Source organism: Amblyomma americanum, chromosome 8 (assembly GCF_052857255.1).
Source record: "Amblyomma americanum isolate KBUSLIRL-KWMA chromosome 8, ASM5285725v1, whole genome shotgun sequence".
Lineage (NCBI taxonomy): Eukaryota > Metazoa > Arthropoda > Arachnida > Ixodida > Ixodidae > Amblyomma > Amblyomma americanum.
Genome location: NC_135504.1, coordinates 91,419,920 through 91,436,271, shown reverse-complemented (window position 1 = coordinate 91,436,271; position 16,352 = coordinate 91,419,920). Strand labels below are relative to the sequence as shown.

Here is a 16,352-nt window from a genome sequence, read left to right as displayed (position 1 = left end):
GAAAAGGACAGGGAAACTCAGCACAAAGTATGAAGTAAACTAGGACGAAGGTACAGAGCTTTAAACAACAGGTAATAATAATAAGAAGAATTATAATTGGTTTTTGGGGAAAGGAAATGGCGCAGTATCTGTATAATATATCGTTGGACACCTGAACCGCGCCGTAAGGGAAGGGACAAGGGAGGGAGTGAAAGAAGAAAGGAAGAAAGGGGTGCCGTAGTGGAGGGCTGCGGAATAATTTCGACCACCTGGGGATCTTTAACGTGCACTGACATCGCACAGCACACGGGCGCCTTAGCGTTTTTCCTCCATACAAACGCAGCCGCCGCGGTCGGGTTCGAACCCGAGAACTCCGGATCAGTAGTCGAGCGCCCTAACCACTCAGCCACCGCGGAGGGGCAGATAAAAAACGCAGATGTTCAGTACTGGATTAACCCAATGGAAAGAAACCAAGCTCTAGACCTGCATAGAAAATAGAAAAGGCAAATCAGGATAACACATATGCGGGGAGTGGTAACTTCGTAGAAAGAACTGAACATTGGTATTTTACTAGAATGTGGCAGTATCCATGCAGACGTCGACACAGGCACCGTCACCCTCCCTGAGACTCCAGGGATTACAGTCAACAAAACAAATCTGATAGACTCCGCGGTGGACAGTAGCAGAAAGGTTTTGGAAGATTGTTTGATGATAAGCAAGGAGGGGACATAGGGAAACATGTGCCGGATTTTAAAACTGGTCAAACGTGAGAGATTATGAAATTTCCAAGTAACGAAAAATGGTAAAGTTATAGATAATACTTTTTAAACTTGACAGGTTGGTGAAATAAATATACAGATAAAGAAGTACTATGTATGGTGACACTACTCACCACCCCGTTTCAGAGGGGACATTTCTAACATCCATATATCCATCGAAACACCAAGAGGTATCCTACAGGCATCGCTGTAAAACGTTACATGTTCATACACATTTCGTTGTTGGATGGGTTGTAAAAGGCGGTCGCGACAACAGGTCCTACAAGCCAACTGCAGTAAGAAAGAAAAACAAAGCATTCTGAAATGCATTGTAAAAAAAGTGAAGCCAGCAGGCGTCTCTTTCCGCGTGTTATTCATCATCACCATCATCATCAGCAGTCAGAATACGCCCAACAGGTCGAAGACCTCTCCAATATCGCTCAAATTAAACGTGTCGTTTGCCAGCTTCGGCCATAGTATCGCTGAAAATTCCTTAATCTCATCCGCTCACCTAACCTTCTCCCGCGCCCCGCTACGCTTTAAACGTGTTAGTGACAAATTATATGTGACAATAATTATATGTGACAATGTGACAATATAATTATGTGACAAATGATACATATTTTTAGCGAAACCACGACAGTGACACAGAGACAGGGACGCTTGCCTTTTCTTGGAATCCGCTCTCTTACACTTAAAGACCAGCGGTTATCTTGCCTTCGTATTACACGCCCTGCCCAAGCCCATTTCTTCGACTTGATTTCAATTAGGATGTCATTAAATCGCATCTGTTCCCTCACCCTCTCTCCCCGCTTCCGGTCTCTTACCGTTGCATCTATCATTTTCCTTTCCATGGCTCTCTACGTGGTCCTTAACTTAAACTCAACCCTTTCGTTAGCTTCCACGTTTGTTCCCCTTAGGTGAGTACCGGTAAGATACCGCTGTTGTACACTTTTGTCTTGAGGGATACTGGTGAACTGCCATTCATGATCAGAGATAACTTGCCATATGCTTTCCACCCCAATCTTATTCTTCTAGTTATTCTTATTCACTGTGGTGATGTTATTGACGTGTTTCTCAGCGTCATCTGGTTGCTCCGCCCTCTGTTATAAAAACTGTATGTTGCGTGTTCGTCTGCGCGTCTCCGAATTCTTTATGTGAAGCAAAACTTCGGCAGCCCGCGCCGGTGGGCTGCAAGATGTTATGATCTCCGCTTCTCGCGCTGTTATTGCTAGCAACCTCGGACACACAGTGAAGCCGCATTGCCATCGGTCAGCTTATCAATGCGTGATAGTTTACGAATGGTGCCTCTTTGTTTCGTTGAAAAACACCTGTTTAAAGTAGCGAAATTCAAGGGAAGAACTGTTCCTTGCCAGACTGGATCTTGTTGTGCTCGCGCTTTCATCTTGCTGTTGAATTCGGCGAATTTGGACATGGGGAGGATTCCCTGAGGACCACTGCGAGGGCAGGTGAGAACTCAGGGGGAGACGTGGCTGGAATGCCGGAAGCAGCGACGATGATAGCGTCCCCATGTGTTCGTTCCGGTCTTCAGACGACGAAGTACAAGATCAGTGTTGCCCTCTTCAGACACGCTGGGGATGAACAATTGCCCGAGTGCCGCGTCTTCGACAGAGGTTCCGGGTTCCGGTCATCAGTACAAGATCTTTCAACCCCTGCCGGGAGACAGCCTGCATTCCTGTGTCACGCAGGCGCCTTCCGGGTCCACATGGGCGCGGTCCGGACACACGTGAGTGCCCACCTGGAGGCCGCGTGGATGACAACGTGACCGGGTCCTGTTGTTTTTCCCTCGACCGAGCAGCGAGATAACATCAGGACCGTCCAGCCGTGGGTGGTACCATCAGTGCCATCGTGTGATTCGACATCATTCCTCGAACTATATTCCCCAGCTAGGGATCTGGGGAATACGAAGAATATTTAAGGAGCTGCTGGTTTGGTACCAAAAGGAGAGCCCCTCTTGAGAGATACCCTTTGCTGGGACAGACTCCCGGCTGCTAACATGCATTCTTTACTGAGAAGCACTCTCAGTTGCCCTTGCTTGTACATTATGTGCATAGTCTTTGTACAAAGTTTTCCAAGTTTTCTTCCTCCGACCTTCCTCGTATCTTCTCCGGCCCAGTCACGCTACCTGAATCCCAGCAACTGGTGGCAGCGGTCAGATGTTGCTACCTGAATCTCGACAACTGGATGGCAGCTGTGGGACGTCCACGTGCAGTTACCGGCTCCAATGGACCTCTGCAGGTACGCGACTGACGGGCGTCAGCTATAACTGGGCACGATGAGTGCCCAATGTTTTCCGTTCATTTTGCCAGACCGCACTAGCACACGCAGATTCTATGTGCAGATTCCTGCTGTCTGAGAAATTTATTTAGGGAAACTGTTTTGTCCACTTCAAACTAGGGCTTTTGTTTTAGTGGGCTTGCTAACGCATGGTGGAACTCACGATGTAGAAGTTAAAAGTGCAGGAACTGCTCGAAATTTGCCAGGAGCTGGGGATTTCGCTACTTTCTGCGAAAAGAAAAAAAGAAACTTTCGAGGTGGTGCGGTAGGAGGTGACTACTGAGTTGGTCGACGAGGCTTTGAAAACGATTGTTGGACGCAAGAAAGAAAAAGAAGAGCTTCGGTTGGCTCAAGAGAGACGGGAGGTCCGTGAGGCAGATGAAAAAGCGAGAGAACATGCTCGAAAAATGAAGGAGCTCGAAATCGCGTCGAACGGAGGGAATATGGCGCGTATTTGTCCTGTAGCTTCGGTAGAGGAGCAAGGGAGGCAGAGATAGCAGGATCTCGTCTCACCATAAGGCTGGGAGGCGATATTGCACTCTTTTTGATAAATTTCGAAAGCGCATGCGGGAAGGTGCCCATCGACAAGAGCGCTTGGTCAGAGAAGTTACTTCCTCTTCTTCCTCGCGAGGCGGCCGAAGTGGTGGCTTGCCTCTCTCGCGAAGAGTGTGATGACTACGAGAAGATAAAGAGCGCACTGCTAAGAAAGTACGGGCTTTCTGCTGAAGCCTTTAGGCAGCGATTCAGGCAGGCAAAGAAAGGCGGAGGGTCGCATACTAACTTCGCGTACCGGCTTAAAGTCAACTTAAATGAGTGGCTTTAGACTGCTGAGGTGCACGGAAGTAATGACAAGGTACTAGAGTGCATCGCAATAGAGCAGTACTATAGCGCGATTTTATTAGGCTTGAGGATGTGGCTGCAAGATTGGCAATCAGATATAGACCTAGACAAAGCGGCACATCTCGCAGACGAGTATTACGTTCGCCGAAACTTCCAAAGCAAGGCAGGGTACGATGACAGGCTAGGAAAGAGAGAAACCTATTTAAAGAGACCCCCACCCGAAGGGTGTCACCAGCACGTCGGGATCACCGAGAGGAGGATGCGGGATCAAAAGGAGGAGGTAGCGAAAATAAGATTGAGTCACAAAATCTGCCGTTTCGCCGAAACAGCAGGCACCTGGAGCTCGAGCTTTTGAAACGCGAAAGACCATTGTCTTATATAATTGCTACAAGGAGGGTCACATCTCATTGAACTGCAAACAGCAAAAGATGGCGTTCGCGTGCATGCGAAAGGTGGAAGAAAACCTTAAATTGCTGGAGCCGTACATGGGGGACGTGGTGATAAATGCAAGAAATTGAGAGCACTGCGGGATTCAGCGGCTACCATGGATGTTGCTGACCCGTCCTGTGTTTCCCCTATGGACTACACCGGCGAATGTGCCTGTATTAAGCAGGTCACCGAAGAACAGAGTGCATGCTTGCCTATAGGGAATGTGACTCTAGAGGGTACTTTTGGCAGGCTGGACACAGAAGCGGCAGTTAGCGCAAGCTTGCCGACACACTTGCCCTACCTGTTTTCGAACAAATCCGAGCAGCTGCTGAAAGAGAAAGGTCTCTCATCCACCCTGGGCTTGGCTTCCATGGCACTAGCACGTTCTCGTGCGCGAGAGCTCGCAAAAAATTTCGACGGCGCTCTGATAAATTAGCAGGCACCGAACCATTCTCCCGACCAGCCGGGGGATCCTTGCAGGAAAACTGATCCGTCTAAACCGCATGAGCATGACCATGAAGGTGTTCTCGAACCAGCGGTAGCTCACGAAATCCAAGGAACTGCCAATTCCGTAGAAAATGGGGCAACAGAAACCAACGCGAAAGGTTCGACATTAACACCTGCTTTGACTTGTTGGAAGGACTTAAGGTTGATAGGAAAGCACTCATTGCAGAGCAGAAAAGCGACCCATCGTTAAGAGCTCTAAGCAATAAGGTGAGCGGGGGTGTCGCCAGAAAGAACATCAGCTTTCACGAAAAATCAGGCCTTCAATACCGGAAATACTCCGACTCAAAGGGACGCGCATATGAGCAACTCCTGGTGCCTGAGAAATACCGGCGGCAGCTTATTGAGCTCGCATACGGAAATGCATGGGCGGGCCACCTAGGCATAAAGAAAACAAAAGCTAGATTAGCCCTCGAATATTACTGACCTCGCGGCTGGAAAGATGTGGAACAGCTTGTTAGATCTTGCGACACCTGAGAGCGGGTCGGCAAGTCGATGAATAAATGGAAAGCGCCCATGACACTAGTTTCCATCATTACAGAGCCCTTTCGGCGTCTTGCAATAGATACTGTCGGCCCACTGCCCGCGTCCAACTCTGGTAGTCGCTACATTCTGATCTCACTGTTCGTGGCAACCAACATTCCCGAGGCCATTCCCTTGAAGAAGCTAAGTTCCGCATGTGTTGTTGACGCCCTTTTGTCAATTTTCTCTCGTGTGGGCGTCCCTGCAGATATAAAAAGCGATAACAGGAGCGTGTTCACAAGCTGCTTGACAACAACGTTCTTTGAACGGTGTGGGATTAAAATAATCCGCAGTTCCATTCACCACCTTCAGTCAAATCCAGTCGAGCGCATGCACTCAGTGCTAAAGCGGATACTTAGGTCTCTGTGTTTCGAGCATAAAGGAGATTGGGAAGGCTGCATTCTAGCAGCACTCTTTGCAATCAGATCCGTCCCCCACAAAAGCACAGGATTTAGCCGTGCTGAACTAGTCTACGTGCGTCAATTGAGGACCCCGTTAAGCATGCTGAGGGAGTCATGGCAGGGTGTTATAGTATTGTAAGGGGGTGAGCATAGAAGCGAATGCCGGAACGGGTTACCGACGTGCCCTAACGAGGGCGCGGGAAGAGCGCCCCGTAAAACGACAGTACACGTTGCTGGCGGGAGTCAGACTGGCGCCTCTCCTTGAAAAGCGGGGGAGCGTTTATTATCTTTTCCCTCTCCCTTTTTCTCCGTGCAGCTGGGTGCCGCTGAGAAGGCGCCTGCGGTGTCCTTGGCGTCTGCGGCCTTGGGGAATCGTCACACCCCTCCCTTTGTTATGAAGCCTGGTGCACGGCACTGGGGACGATCCGTGTCTTGTTTACGCCTCTACAGTTCGTAGTAGATAATACGCTTCCCGACCCGGGTAGACCGACGAAGCTGGGGGTGCAAATGGGCCGTACTTGACTGCTGTTGCCACGCCGAGTCTGTTGTAGACGGCTCGGTGCTTAATGAGCAGCGAGGTGGGGACAGCTGTTCCGTATCCGTTGTCGCTGCTAGCGCAGGAAGAGGCTCCTCGTCGTCTGAGAGAACGCCGGGCGTCCTTCGCTGTCGCACGTGGTCCGCGTGCCTGTTCCACAGCGTTCCGTCTTCGAGTTCTATTTGAAGCGACGAAGAACTTGTTGGGTGGAGAACCGTTCCGGCAATCCAAGCTGGGCCTGGTCGGAAGTTTCTAACAAAGACGGGCTCGCCGGGCGAAGGCAAACAGCTTTTGCGTGCGTTACTGTCGCCGCGCATCTTTTGTTCAATTGCTTCAGGTCCGCATGCGCCCTTAGGCTGGGGTGCATTCGCTGAATGGGCGTTTGCAGCTGCCTGGCCATGAGGAGCTCAGCGGGAGAGGACCCCGTAAACGCGTGCGGCGTTGTTCTGTTGGAACGGAGTATCCTGTCGATGTTTGTTTGGAAATCTCCAAGCACCGCCTTCTTGAGTTTTCCCTTAATTGTTTGCACAACGCGTTCCGCTGCTCCGTTCGATGCTGGGTGGTATGGTGGAATCAGGATTCGCTGAATGCCGTTCTTGCTCAGGAAGTCAGCGTACTTCTCGCTGGTGAATGCGGTGCCGTTGTCGGAGACAATGATGTCTGGAATGCCATGTGTGGAAAATATGGTTCGCAGGTATCGAATTGTGGCGTCCGCTGAAGGTGCATGAACGGGAACCACCTCTACCCATTTAGAGTAGGCATCGACTAGGACGAAAAAGTAGTGTCCTTGAAATGGACCACCAAAGTCGACATGCAGGCTAGACCATGGTTTCTTCGGAAACGGCCACGGATTAGACTGTGATTTCCGTCCCATTCTCTGGTGTTCTTGACATATTTTGCAAAGTTGCACTTTCTGTGCGATGCTGCTGTCTAGTCCTTCCCACCAAAAGTGGCTCCGTGCGACTGCTTTCATCTTTTCCACACCTGGGTGAGTTTCATGAAGGAGATCAACAACTCCTACTTGTAGTTCTTTAGGAACGACGACTCGTGTTCCTCGCAGGTCGCAGTTCTCATGAACACTAAACTCTGTACGATTCTTCTGAAATAGTGTCCAATCACTTCATCTTGGTAGCTCTTCACCAGTAAGGAGCGCCAGTCGTAGGCGTGACATAACAGGATCACGATCTGTAGCTTTGGCGATGGCGGATGGTGAAAGAATTCGAGGATATGCACTTTCAATCATGAAATGTCAGGAGGCTTGGGGACTGTGCCTGGCTCTGTAGGAAGCGGTAGTCGGCTCAGCGCGTCGGCGTTGCTGATGCTGGTGCCAGGGCGGTACACAAGCGTGCACTTGTACGCTGACAGGGTAATTGCCCAGCGTATCATTCTCGGTGATGATCTGTGGGGAATAGGCTTGTCCTGTGCGAGAATTCCCAGAAGTGGTTTGTGATCAGTCACCACTTCAAAATCTTGGCCCCAGAGATACTTATGAAACTTCCTTACACCGAACATTAAGGCAAGGGCTTCTTTGTCAAGCTGACTGAAATTCTTTTCTGCTGGAAGAAGGCTTCTCGATGCGAAGGCAATGGGACGTTCCCCTGTTTTATCTCGGTGTGCGAGAACAGCTCCGATTCCGTACGGTGAAGCGTCGCAACTGAGAACGATTTGCTTGGAAGAATCGAAATGTAGCAGTACCGGCGCCGATGTCAGGAGAACTTTACTTCCTGGGATAACTTGTTCCTCTATGCTTGTCCACTTCCAAGGAGTTTCTTTTGTAAGTAGCAGATTCAAGGGCCGGAGAACTGTCGAAAGGTTAGGCAGAAAACGCCTGTAAAAATAATGAGTCCAAGGTAGCTTTGAAGTTTCTTGACGTCCTTGGGACATGGAGCATTCACGACAGCTTCTATTTTCTTCGGTGTTGGCCTCAGTCCGTCCGCGTTTATGACATGGCCTAGGTTCTCAACTTCTAAATGAACACTTCTCTAGCTTGAGCTTGAGGCCTGCTTCCTGTAGACGCTGTACTGCACTGGCTACGTTGCTCAAGTGATCTGCGTCGTCCAATCCCGTTTCCAAGATGTCATCAAAGTACACGGTGACATGGCACATGTCTTGCAGCAAATTTTCCATTTCTCTCTGAAATATGGCCGGCGCTGAGGCTACTCCGAAAGGTAGTCTGGTGTACTGGAAGAGGCCCTGAGGCATATTGATGGTCACTAGCTTCTGTGAGCTTGTGTAAAGTTCTACCTGCTGGTAAGCGTCTTTCAGGTCCAGCCTCGTAAACTTTGTGCCACCTGTAAGTTTCGCCCATAGGTCCTCTACTCGCTGCACAGGATATTTTTCCAGCACTATGGCACCGTTAATTGTGACCTTGAAGTCGCCACATATGCGCATGCGGCCGTCTTGCTTGAGCACAGGAACAATTGGGGCTGCCCACTCAGACGTTCTGACGGGTGTAAGTACCCCTTCTCGTTGCATTCTTTGCAATTCTTTTGCAATTTTGTCTTGCAATGCAATAGGAATCGTTCGTGGTTTGAAGAATTTTGGAGGTGAATCTTCCTTGACAACCATTTTGGCTTTCAAACCTTTGAATGTTCCTAGTCCGTCCGAAAATACTTCTTTGTAGCAAGTAAGCAGCTCATCAACGCTCGCAAGTGAGTAAACGGATCTGACGTCATTTAGGTTGAGCTGAAGCGCACTGATCCAGTTTCGTCCGAGAAGGGTTGGACACTGGTCCGGAGCTATAAACAAAGGCAGTGTTCCCTCTCTTCGTCCGAACTGGACTGAAACGGCAACCTTGCCCCTATATGGCTGTCAGTCTTCCGCAATAACTCCTCATAATTACGTCTGATGCGTCTACTGAGAGCTCGGGAAACCGCTGTTGGAATGCGGTCTCCCCTATTACGGAGACACTGGCCCCGTGTCTAGCTCCATTCTAAGAGGCCTGCCTGCGACTTGCAAAACTGCTACAAACGGAGGAATTGTTTTCCCGTTGTTCATCTTGCACGTCTGGTAGACCTGTGACTGGATTCCAGGAAGATTTCCACTATCCTCAAGGCTGTGAACTGGCTGCTTTGTTTGCCTTTGCGTACTGTGCTTCCTTGACACTTTCTTTTGCTTCGTGTCGGCAGCCTTTGAGCGGCACAGTCTGGCCAGATACCCAATCTTTCTGCATGCGTTGCACCGGGATTTGGCGTGCTGGCATACTGTTTCGTAGTGCGGCTCTCCACAGCGATAACAACTTATCGTCTGTTTCATTTGCTTGCTCATCGCACTGTGAACTGTTTGCGCTTCGGTCATGCCCTGAGCTTGCATCAACATGCTTGAGTCTCTTTTAGCTGTCTTCATTGCAATTAGAAGCTTGACTGCTGACCCGAACGTCAGGTTTGGCTCTTCAAGCAGGCGTCGTTGCATTGACGCGTCATTAATGCCGCAAACAAGTCTTTCCCGCAGCATGTCAGGAAGGAAGGTGCCGTACTCACAGTATGCTGAAAGCTTTTTCTGTGATGGTGTGTCCTTGGCGTCTGCTGTCTTAGGGAATTGCCACAGAGGGTTTCGGAGAGGATCCCTTTGTAGTGAATTACGTTCTAAAGCTACTAGAAAGACTTACAAAAACCAGAGACCTCGTGGAAGCAAATATCAGAGCAGCGCATTCACTGTCTAAAGTGCACTACGACCAATCTGCACGCAAACGCACCTTTCAATCTAGCGACCAGGTGATGTTGCTGCGTCCGTCAAAAAGGAACAAGCTTGAGGTGCAATGGGAAGGGCCAGCTAAGGTGGTGTCCAAGCTTTCGGACACCAAGGAGGTAAAATTTAAGAACAAACACAATCGGATAATCCACAGTAATTTGATGAACCCTTATGTGCAGCGTCAGGCCATGGTTTACATGGCGCTGAACATGCCAGAGGACGAGATCTCAGAATATCTTATGTCCCACATGAGGACGAGCAAGCAGCGAATGAGCTGCTAATTTCCATCGACAGGGAGCCACGTTTGACGGAAAGTCAACGAGGAGACATGAAAAACGTCGTCCGCGACTTTGAAGCGGTGTTTTCAAACAAGCAAGGAAAAACAACCCTTATCGAACAAGACATTCATCTGTCCGGCGAACAGCCGATCAGGAGCAAACCGTACCGTGTCTCTCCAAGACAAGAAGAAAACAGTGAGAGAGATCCGCCGTATGTGCGAACTTGGCGTCATAGTGCCCTGCGAAAGTGACTATACGTCACCAATAATTGTTGTGGAGGTTCCAGGCAAGGATCCGAGACCTTGCGTGGACTACTGGAGACTGAAATTAATCACAGTGGACCACACCTAACCCATTCCGAACATCGAGGAGAAGGTTGAAACAGTCGCTAAATAAGAATATATTTTGTTACGTGGTGGCAAGCCAAGGAAAGCACAACATGATGACAGAATGAAGATATGATTTAATGGCTCAAGGGCATAGCGCGAGCACTCCGTCCCGCGCCACTGCACTCTTCTTCGTCTTCATAACATGACCACGGTCCTCAGAGCGATCGTCCCGATCGATTGCTTGAATTACGAATGGTGAGGTGACGATGAGGATGATCAGGAAGGATAGAAGAAGATGAAAGGCTTGCCAAAAATATGAAGGAGATGATCTGGTGGACGGTTGCCCCCGGAGGTTCAGGTCCAGCGGTCGGTCACCCTTTGCCGAAGGTCAAGGGTTGAGGGATCGCCGCACAGCCTGGGCGGGGGTGCCGTCTTGGTTCGGGTCGTAGTCGGGTCATCGTACGTCAGGACATGGTCGTGGTGTCTTGTGTTCGGGGCTGGGGACGGGGCGGGGGAAAGCGGCTGGTCGGTTCTGGTCAGTTCGAGCTGGGGTTGGGCCGGGCGGCGGAGCCCAGGTCCCCTCGGCCGACAACGAAGGCGAGCAGAAGGCGGCGATGCTCCGGGGACTAGGACGACGAGGAATACCCAGCACCTCACACCAAATGTTACGTGGTGGTGGCAAGCCAAGGAAAGCACAACATGATGGCAGAATGAAGATACGATTTAATGGCTCAAGGGCCTAGCGCGAGCACTCCGTCCCGCGCCACTGCACTCTTCTTCGTCTTCATAACAATATCAATACTAGCTTTACTTCGTGGTTACTGGCAGGTGCCACTCATTGAGCGCGCCAGCAGGTACGCAGAATTCATGTCCCCCGCGGGCACGTTTAGCCCTGTAATGTTGAGCTTGGGCTTGAAAAATGCCCCGTACTGTTTTTCAAAGTTAATGGAGCAAGTGCTGTGGGGACATGAAGATTTCGCTCTCCCCTACCTTGACGACGTGGCCATTTTCTCACAAAACTGGGAGGAGCACATTGAACACATGCGTGTTGTGTTGAGCCGACTGCTTGAGGCTGGTTCAACGGTAAGGGAGGGAAAATGCCACCTAGGGTGCACCGAAGTGAACTATCTTGAACACGTGGTTGGACGAGACCAACGCGGACCTGCAGAACTTAAAGTGTCTACCGTGGTGGAGTACCGTCGCCCAACCAAGAAATCGGAACTCAGGGTTTTTCTTGGCCTATCAGGCTATTATTAGCATTATGTAAAGTGCTACTCTGATTTAGCCAGCCCCCTGACCGACGCGATGAGAGAAAGTGAGCCTACCAATCTTTCTTGCGACCAAAAGAAACAGCAAGCATTTCAGAGTCTGAAAACAGCCCTTGTCACGTATGTTAAGGAGCCTAAATTAAATTTTAAAGGAAAAAGGTTTGAAGAAGACGACGCGAATTAACCGAAGAATAAAGAAGAGGAAGAAGAAGCATTCGGTGAGGTGGAGAGAGATGATTGGTGGAGAAGAGAACACGACAAGGCATACGTGGACTAACACCGAGGCTATAAAAGGGCGAGTGAGAGCGAGACCCGGGGGGAAAACAGCAGAGAAGCGGAGGCTCCGGCTGGTCAGGGACACTGGCTGAAAGAGAGAAACGCCAGCTACTGCTACGGTGAGCTCGCGTTCTACGAAATCGCATCGTGGACTTCCTGCCGTGCCTGAGCCCGTTCCGGGGAGTCAACATACAACGCTACCACCTGCTACGGCCAGGGGTGTCTCCAGCGCTGTTGCCACCCATCCGGGTGGCGCCCCGACGACAACAACACCGACATCACCTCCACGGGCGCTTGGACCGGGAGCTTGTACGATGCAGCCAGCGACGCCATCCCGAGCACGTCGACCACCGCCAGCGACGGCAGCCCAAGCACTCCGAACAGAGCCTCGACGCCGCCTACGGGATCCACACAATGCCGCAGCCACACAGAACCAACCGTGAGCACGAACGCCGACCGCTAACAGTAGAACACTAGTAGTAGACGCTAGTAGCAGTGTGCCCGGGTCGTGTGTATTTATAGTCTTTGTGTTTTGTGTTAGATTTGTTTGTTTTGTTTCTAGTGGGTGTGCCACGTAGCGTGTATTAAATGTGCGTTTTGTGTGGGCACACCTGTCACCTAGTGCATTCTTTCGGTCAGTGTTCTTCGGAGAGATCCGTGACAAATATAAGTGGCGAGTCTGCCAGGATACATTTCCTTTTTCTTTTTGTATTGTCTCTCGACGGCAGAGAAGATGCATTTGGCAAGAACTTTAGAACGCGCTCAAGCTAGGGTTAAGCAAGGAAGAGGCGATGCATCTCTGTGAGGAGGAGGGAAAGAGGCAGAGAGTGGAAAGGGCGCAAGTACGCGCAGACGCTCGTGATGCAGAAGAGCGCGAAGAGAAAAGAGCTCACGAGGCAGAGAGAAGAGCTCGCGAGGCGGAAGAGCGAGAAGAGAAGAGAGCTCGGGAGGAAGAAGAACAGGAGAAAAGAAGGATAGAACGGGAGAAGGAGTTTATTTTGTGGAAACAGGCGCATGTCGCGGGAGGATATGAGGAGATCACGGACAATGATCAGCGTTCCTTAGCGGGTACAGAATCTCCTAGGCCAGCCAGAGTTTGCCCAAGGAAGCTGATGGCTCCTTTTGATGACAAGAGAGATGATTTGGATGCATATCTGCAACGATTCGAGCGGATAGCTTTGGGGCAAGGCTGGGAGCGCAGTGAATGTGCCACGGCATTAGGCATGTGTTTAGTCGGAGGCGCTGAATGTGTTTGGAAGGATGCCTGCTGCTGATTCCATGGACTACGAGAAAGTCAAAAAGGCACTCCTCCAAAGATTCAGGCTTACGGCAGAGGGTTTTCGTGAGAGATTTCGAGCCGCGAAACCTGAGGATTCGGAAACCGCGAAGCAGTTTTCCTGCAGGCTGACCAACTATTTTGATAGGTTTGTTGATATGTCAAACACAGAAAAGAGGTTTGAAGGTGTGCGTGACAAGCTGGTCACAGAGCAATGTTTAGCGTGTTGCAGCTCAAAGCTGGCGCTATTCCTGAAAGAAAGTTGTGTTCGTTGGAAGAGTTCGCCGACACTGCAGACCAATTCCCTGGGGCTCAAGGGCTAAGAAATTTGAGTAAGGCAAAGGAGGAAACCCAAAAGACCTTAGAGACAGATGCGGCAAAACCAAGATCATATGGCGGTGCATCCAAGGCTCCAGTAAAGTGTTTTCTCTACGGCAAGGTGGGACACCGTGCAGCTGACTGTCGGACTTGTAGCGCTGCCAAAAAAACACAGGTTGTGTGTCAAGGTTGTAAGAGGAGGGGCATACTCTGGATGAGTTCCGATACAGAACGCAGGAGCGAGCTGCATGCGTTGTCGACTCAAGGGTAGAACTTGTCACGCCACCCGAAGCTCCAGAGCTTAAAGGAGAGCAAGCGCCGCTGGAAAATGAGGCAGTGAGTGGAACACCCAAGTCGAAAGCAGCAATGCCAGTGGTGGTTGGGCAAATAGGAGACCGTCCTACATTGGTGCTTAGAGACAGCGGAGCCATCACAGTCTTGGTTCGGAGAAGCCTGGTGAAGGACGAGGATCTTGCAGGAGAAACGTCGGCCGTCAATCTTGTAGATTGCATAGTGAGGTACCTTCCTGAAGCTAGGATTCTAGTGTCCACGCCATATTATACTGGGCAGGTAGTGGCAAAATGCGTAGAGCAACCCATCTACGATCTCATCTTGGGGAACATTACGGGTGCAAGAGGTGTCGAAGACCCCGATCCCGAGTGGAGGAGGCTCGACGTTGAAGAACATTCAAAGGAGGAAAGGTCCGCGACAGGTCAGACGGGTGCAGTCAGTTTCTCGTCGGCAGTGGAGACAAGAGCTCAAGCGACCACCCGAGCAACGCAGCGTCCGCTCTCTACTCCTGTTACGATGTGCCTGAGCGTAACACCGGGCGAAATTGGAATTAGGCAAAAAGACCCGAGCTTGAACACCTGCTTCGAAAGAGTCGGGGAAAAAGTGAAAAGAAAGAAGAGTCGCACGTCCTTCGAATATCAGGTTGTAAATGGTCTTCTGCACAGGGAGTGCATATTTAGTTCAGGAAGGCGCGTCCAACAGCTGGTGTTACCAAGAGATATGCGAGAGACCGTGCCACGCTTAGGACATGATGCCATTATGGCCGGACACCAGGGTGTTCAAAACACGGTGTCTAGGATCACCGAGGAGTTCTTTTGGCCGGGTGTTCAGAGTGACGTTAAGCGCTTCGCTCTCTCATGTGATGTGTGCCAGCGCACCGTTTCGAAGAGAAGAGTTGGTCCCGTACCTCTGGAAGAGATGCCAGCCATCGACCTACCGTTTCAGCGAGTGGTTATTGACATTGTGGGGCCAATCTCTCCAGTATCCGCCAAAGGCAATAGATAAGTGCTTGTTCTAGTAGACGTGGCCACTCGTTAACCTGACGCTATTCCACTGAGAACTATTGACAGTATCCAAGTGGCGGAGGGTCTCGTGGAAATGTTTTCGCGTTATGGGTTCCCGAGGGAAGTTTTAAGTGACCGGGTCTCGAACTTCACATAGGAACTAATGAAGGAGGTTAACCGCCTTTTGTCAGTGAGGCAGTTACTGACGACGCGTTACCATCCCATGTGTAATGGGCTTGTAGAGCGGTTCAACGACACCCTCAAATATATGATCAAGAAAATGTGCCAGGAGAGACCTAATGATTGAGATAGATATCTGCCAGCTCTTTTGTTCGCTTACCGCGAAGTACCACAAAAGAGTCTCGGTTTCTCGCCTTTCGAGATGTTGTATGGGAGAACCGTTAGAGGTCCACTTACAATACTCAAGGACTTGTGGGCTAATAAGGAGATTGCATCATATTGACACAGGTGATAGAAGAGGAGGACGAAGGGAACTCAGGCGATAGAAGCAGAGGACGAAGAAAATCTTCCTGCTCGTGCTCGCTCTACCGGCTGTGTAGCTCCTTGGTCCCCGAGTGTTTTTGGTGTACTATTCGTTACAAATCTGGTGGAGGCAGTGCTGGGTACACTTCCAGACCCGCGCAGCCCACCTGTGATCACGGATCTCACCCCGGTCCACCAGCGCCGCGGCCGCCGCCTGCGAGGAGAGTCCCCAGAGTTCGGACCCCTTCCGGCAGCCACCAGGACGACACAGCCTCAGACGTCGGAGGAGCCAGCTGCCATGTCAACTGAGAGTAGGCTCCCAGCTCACATCCTGTGCCAGCAGCCACAAACACCCCCGTCTTTTCATGGCGACGTGTTCGAGGACGCCGAGGACTGGCTCGAGACATTCGAGCGTGTCGCCCGTTACAACGGGTGGAGCGATGAGCGGAAGCTCCACAACGTGTATTTCGCTCTCGAAGAGTCGGCGCGGACATGGTTCGAAAACCATGAGGCTTCGTTTCCATCCTGGGAGGCCTTCTGCCGCAACCTGCTCGCCACTTTTCCAAACGCCGACCGCCGGGAGCGAGCTGAAGCTACGCTACACTCGCGCAACCAGCGCCCGAACGAGAGTGTCCGTATGTTCTTTGAGGACATGACCCGCCTTTTTAAGCGCGCGGACCCCTCTATGTCGGAAGACAAGAAGCTTCGCCATTTAATGCGTGGTGTCAAGCAGGAGCTATTCGCGGGACTCGTGCGCAGCCCACCGTGCACTGTGGCCGAGTTTCTCAGCGAGGCGGCCACCATGGAGAAGACTCTACAGCAACGAGCCCGCCAATACAATCGTGACGTCAACGCCTTCGGGCCAGACACCTG

At 50.8% G+C, this 16,352-nt stretch overlaps 1 protein-coding gene across 1 annotated transcript in view; it reads right to left on the bottom strand.

Moving 5' to 3' along the window:
- Positions 1-456: 456 nt before the first annotated feature.
- The window catches only part of LOC144102604 (membrane metallo-endopeptidase-like 1), an 89,246-nt gene continuing 73,350 nt past the window's right edge, over positions 457-16,352 (bottom strand). Inside the window, exon 6 of the mRNA XM_077635831.1 lies at positions 457-462. Coding sequence (XP_077491957.1) covers positions 457-462 — 6 coding nt within the window. The remainder of the gene's footprint in view (positions 463-16,352) is intronic.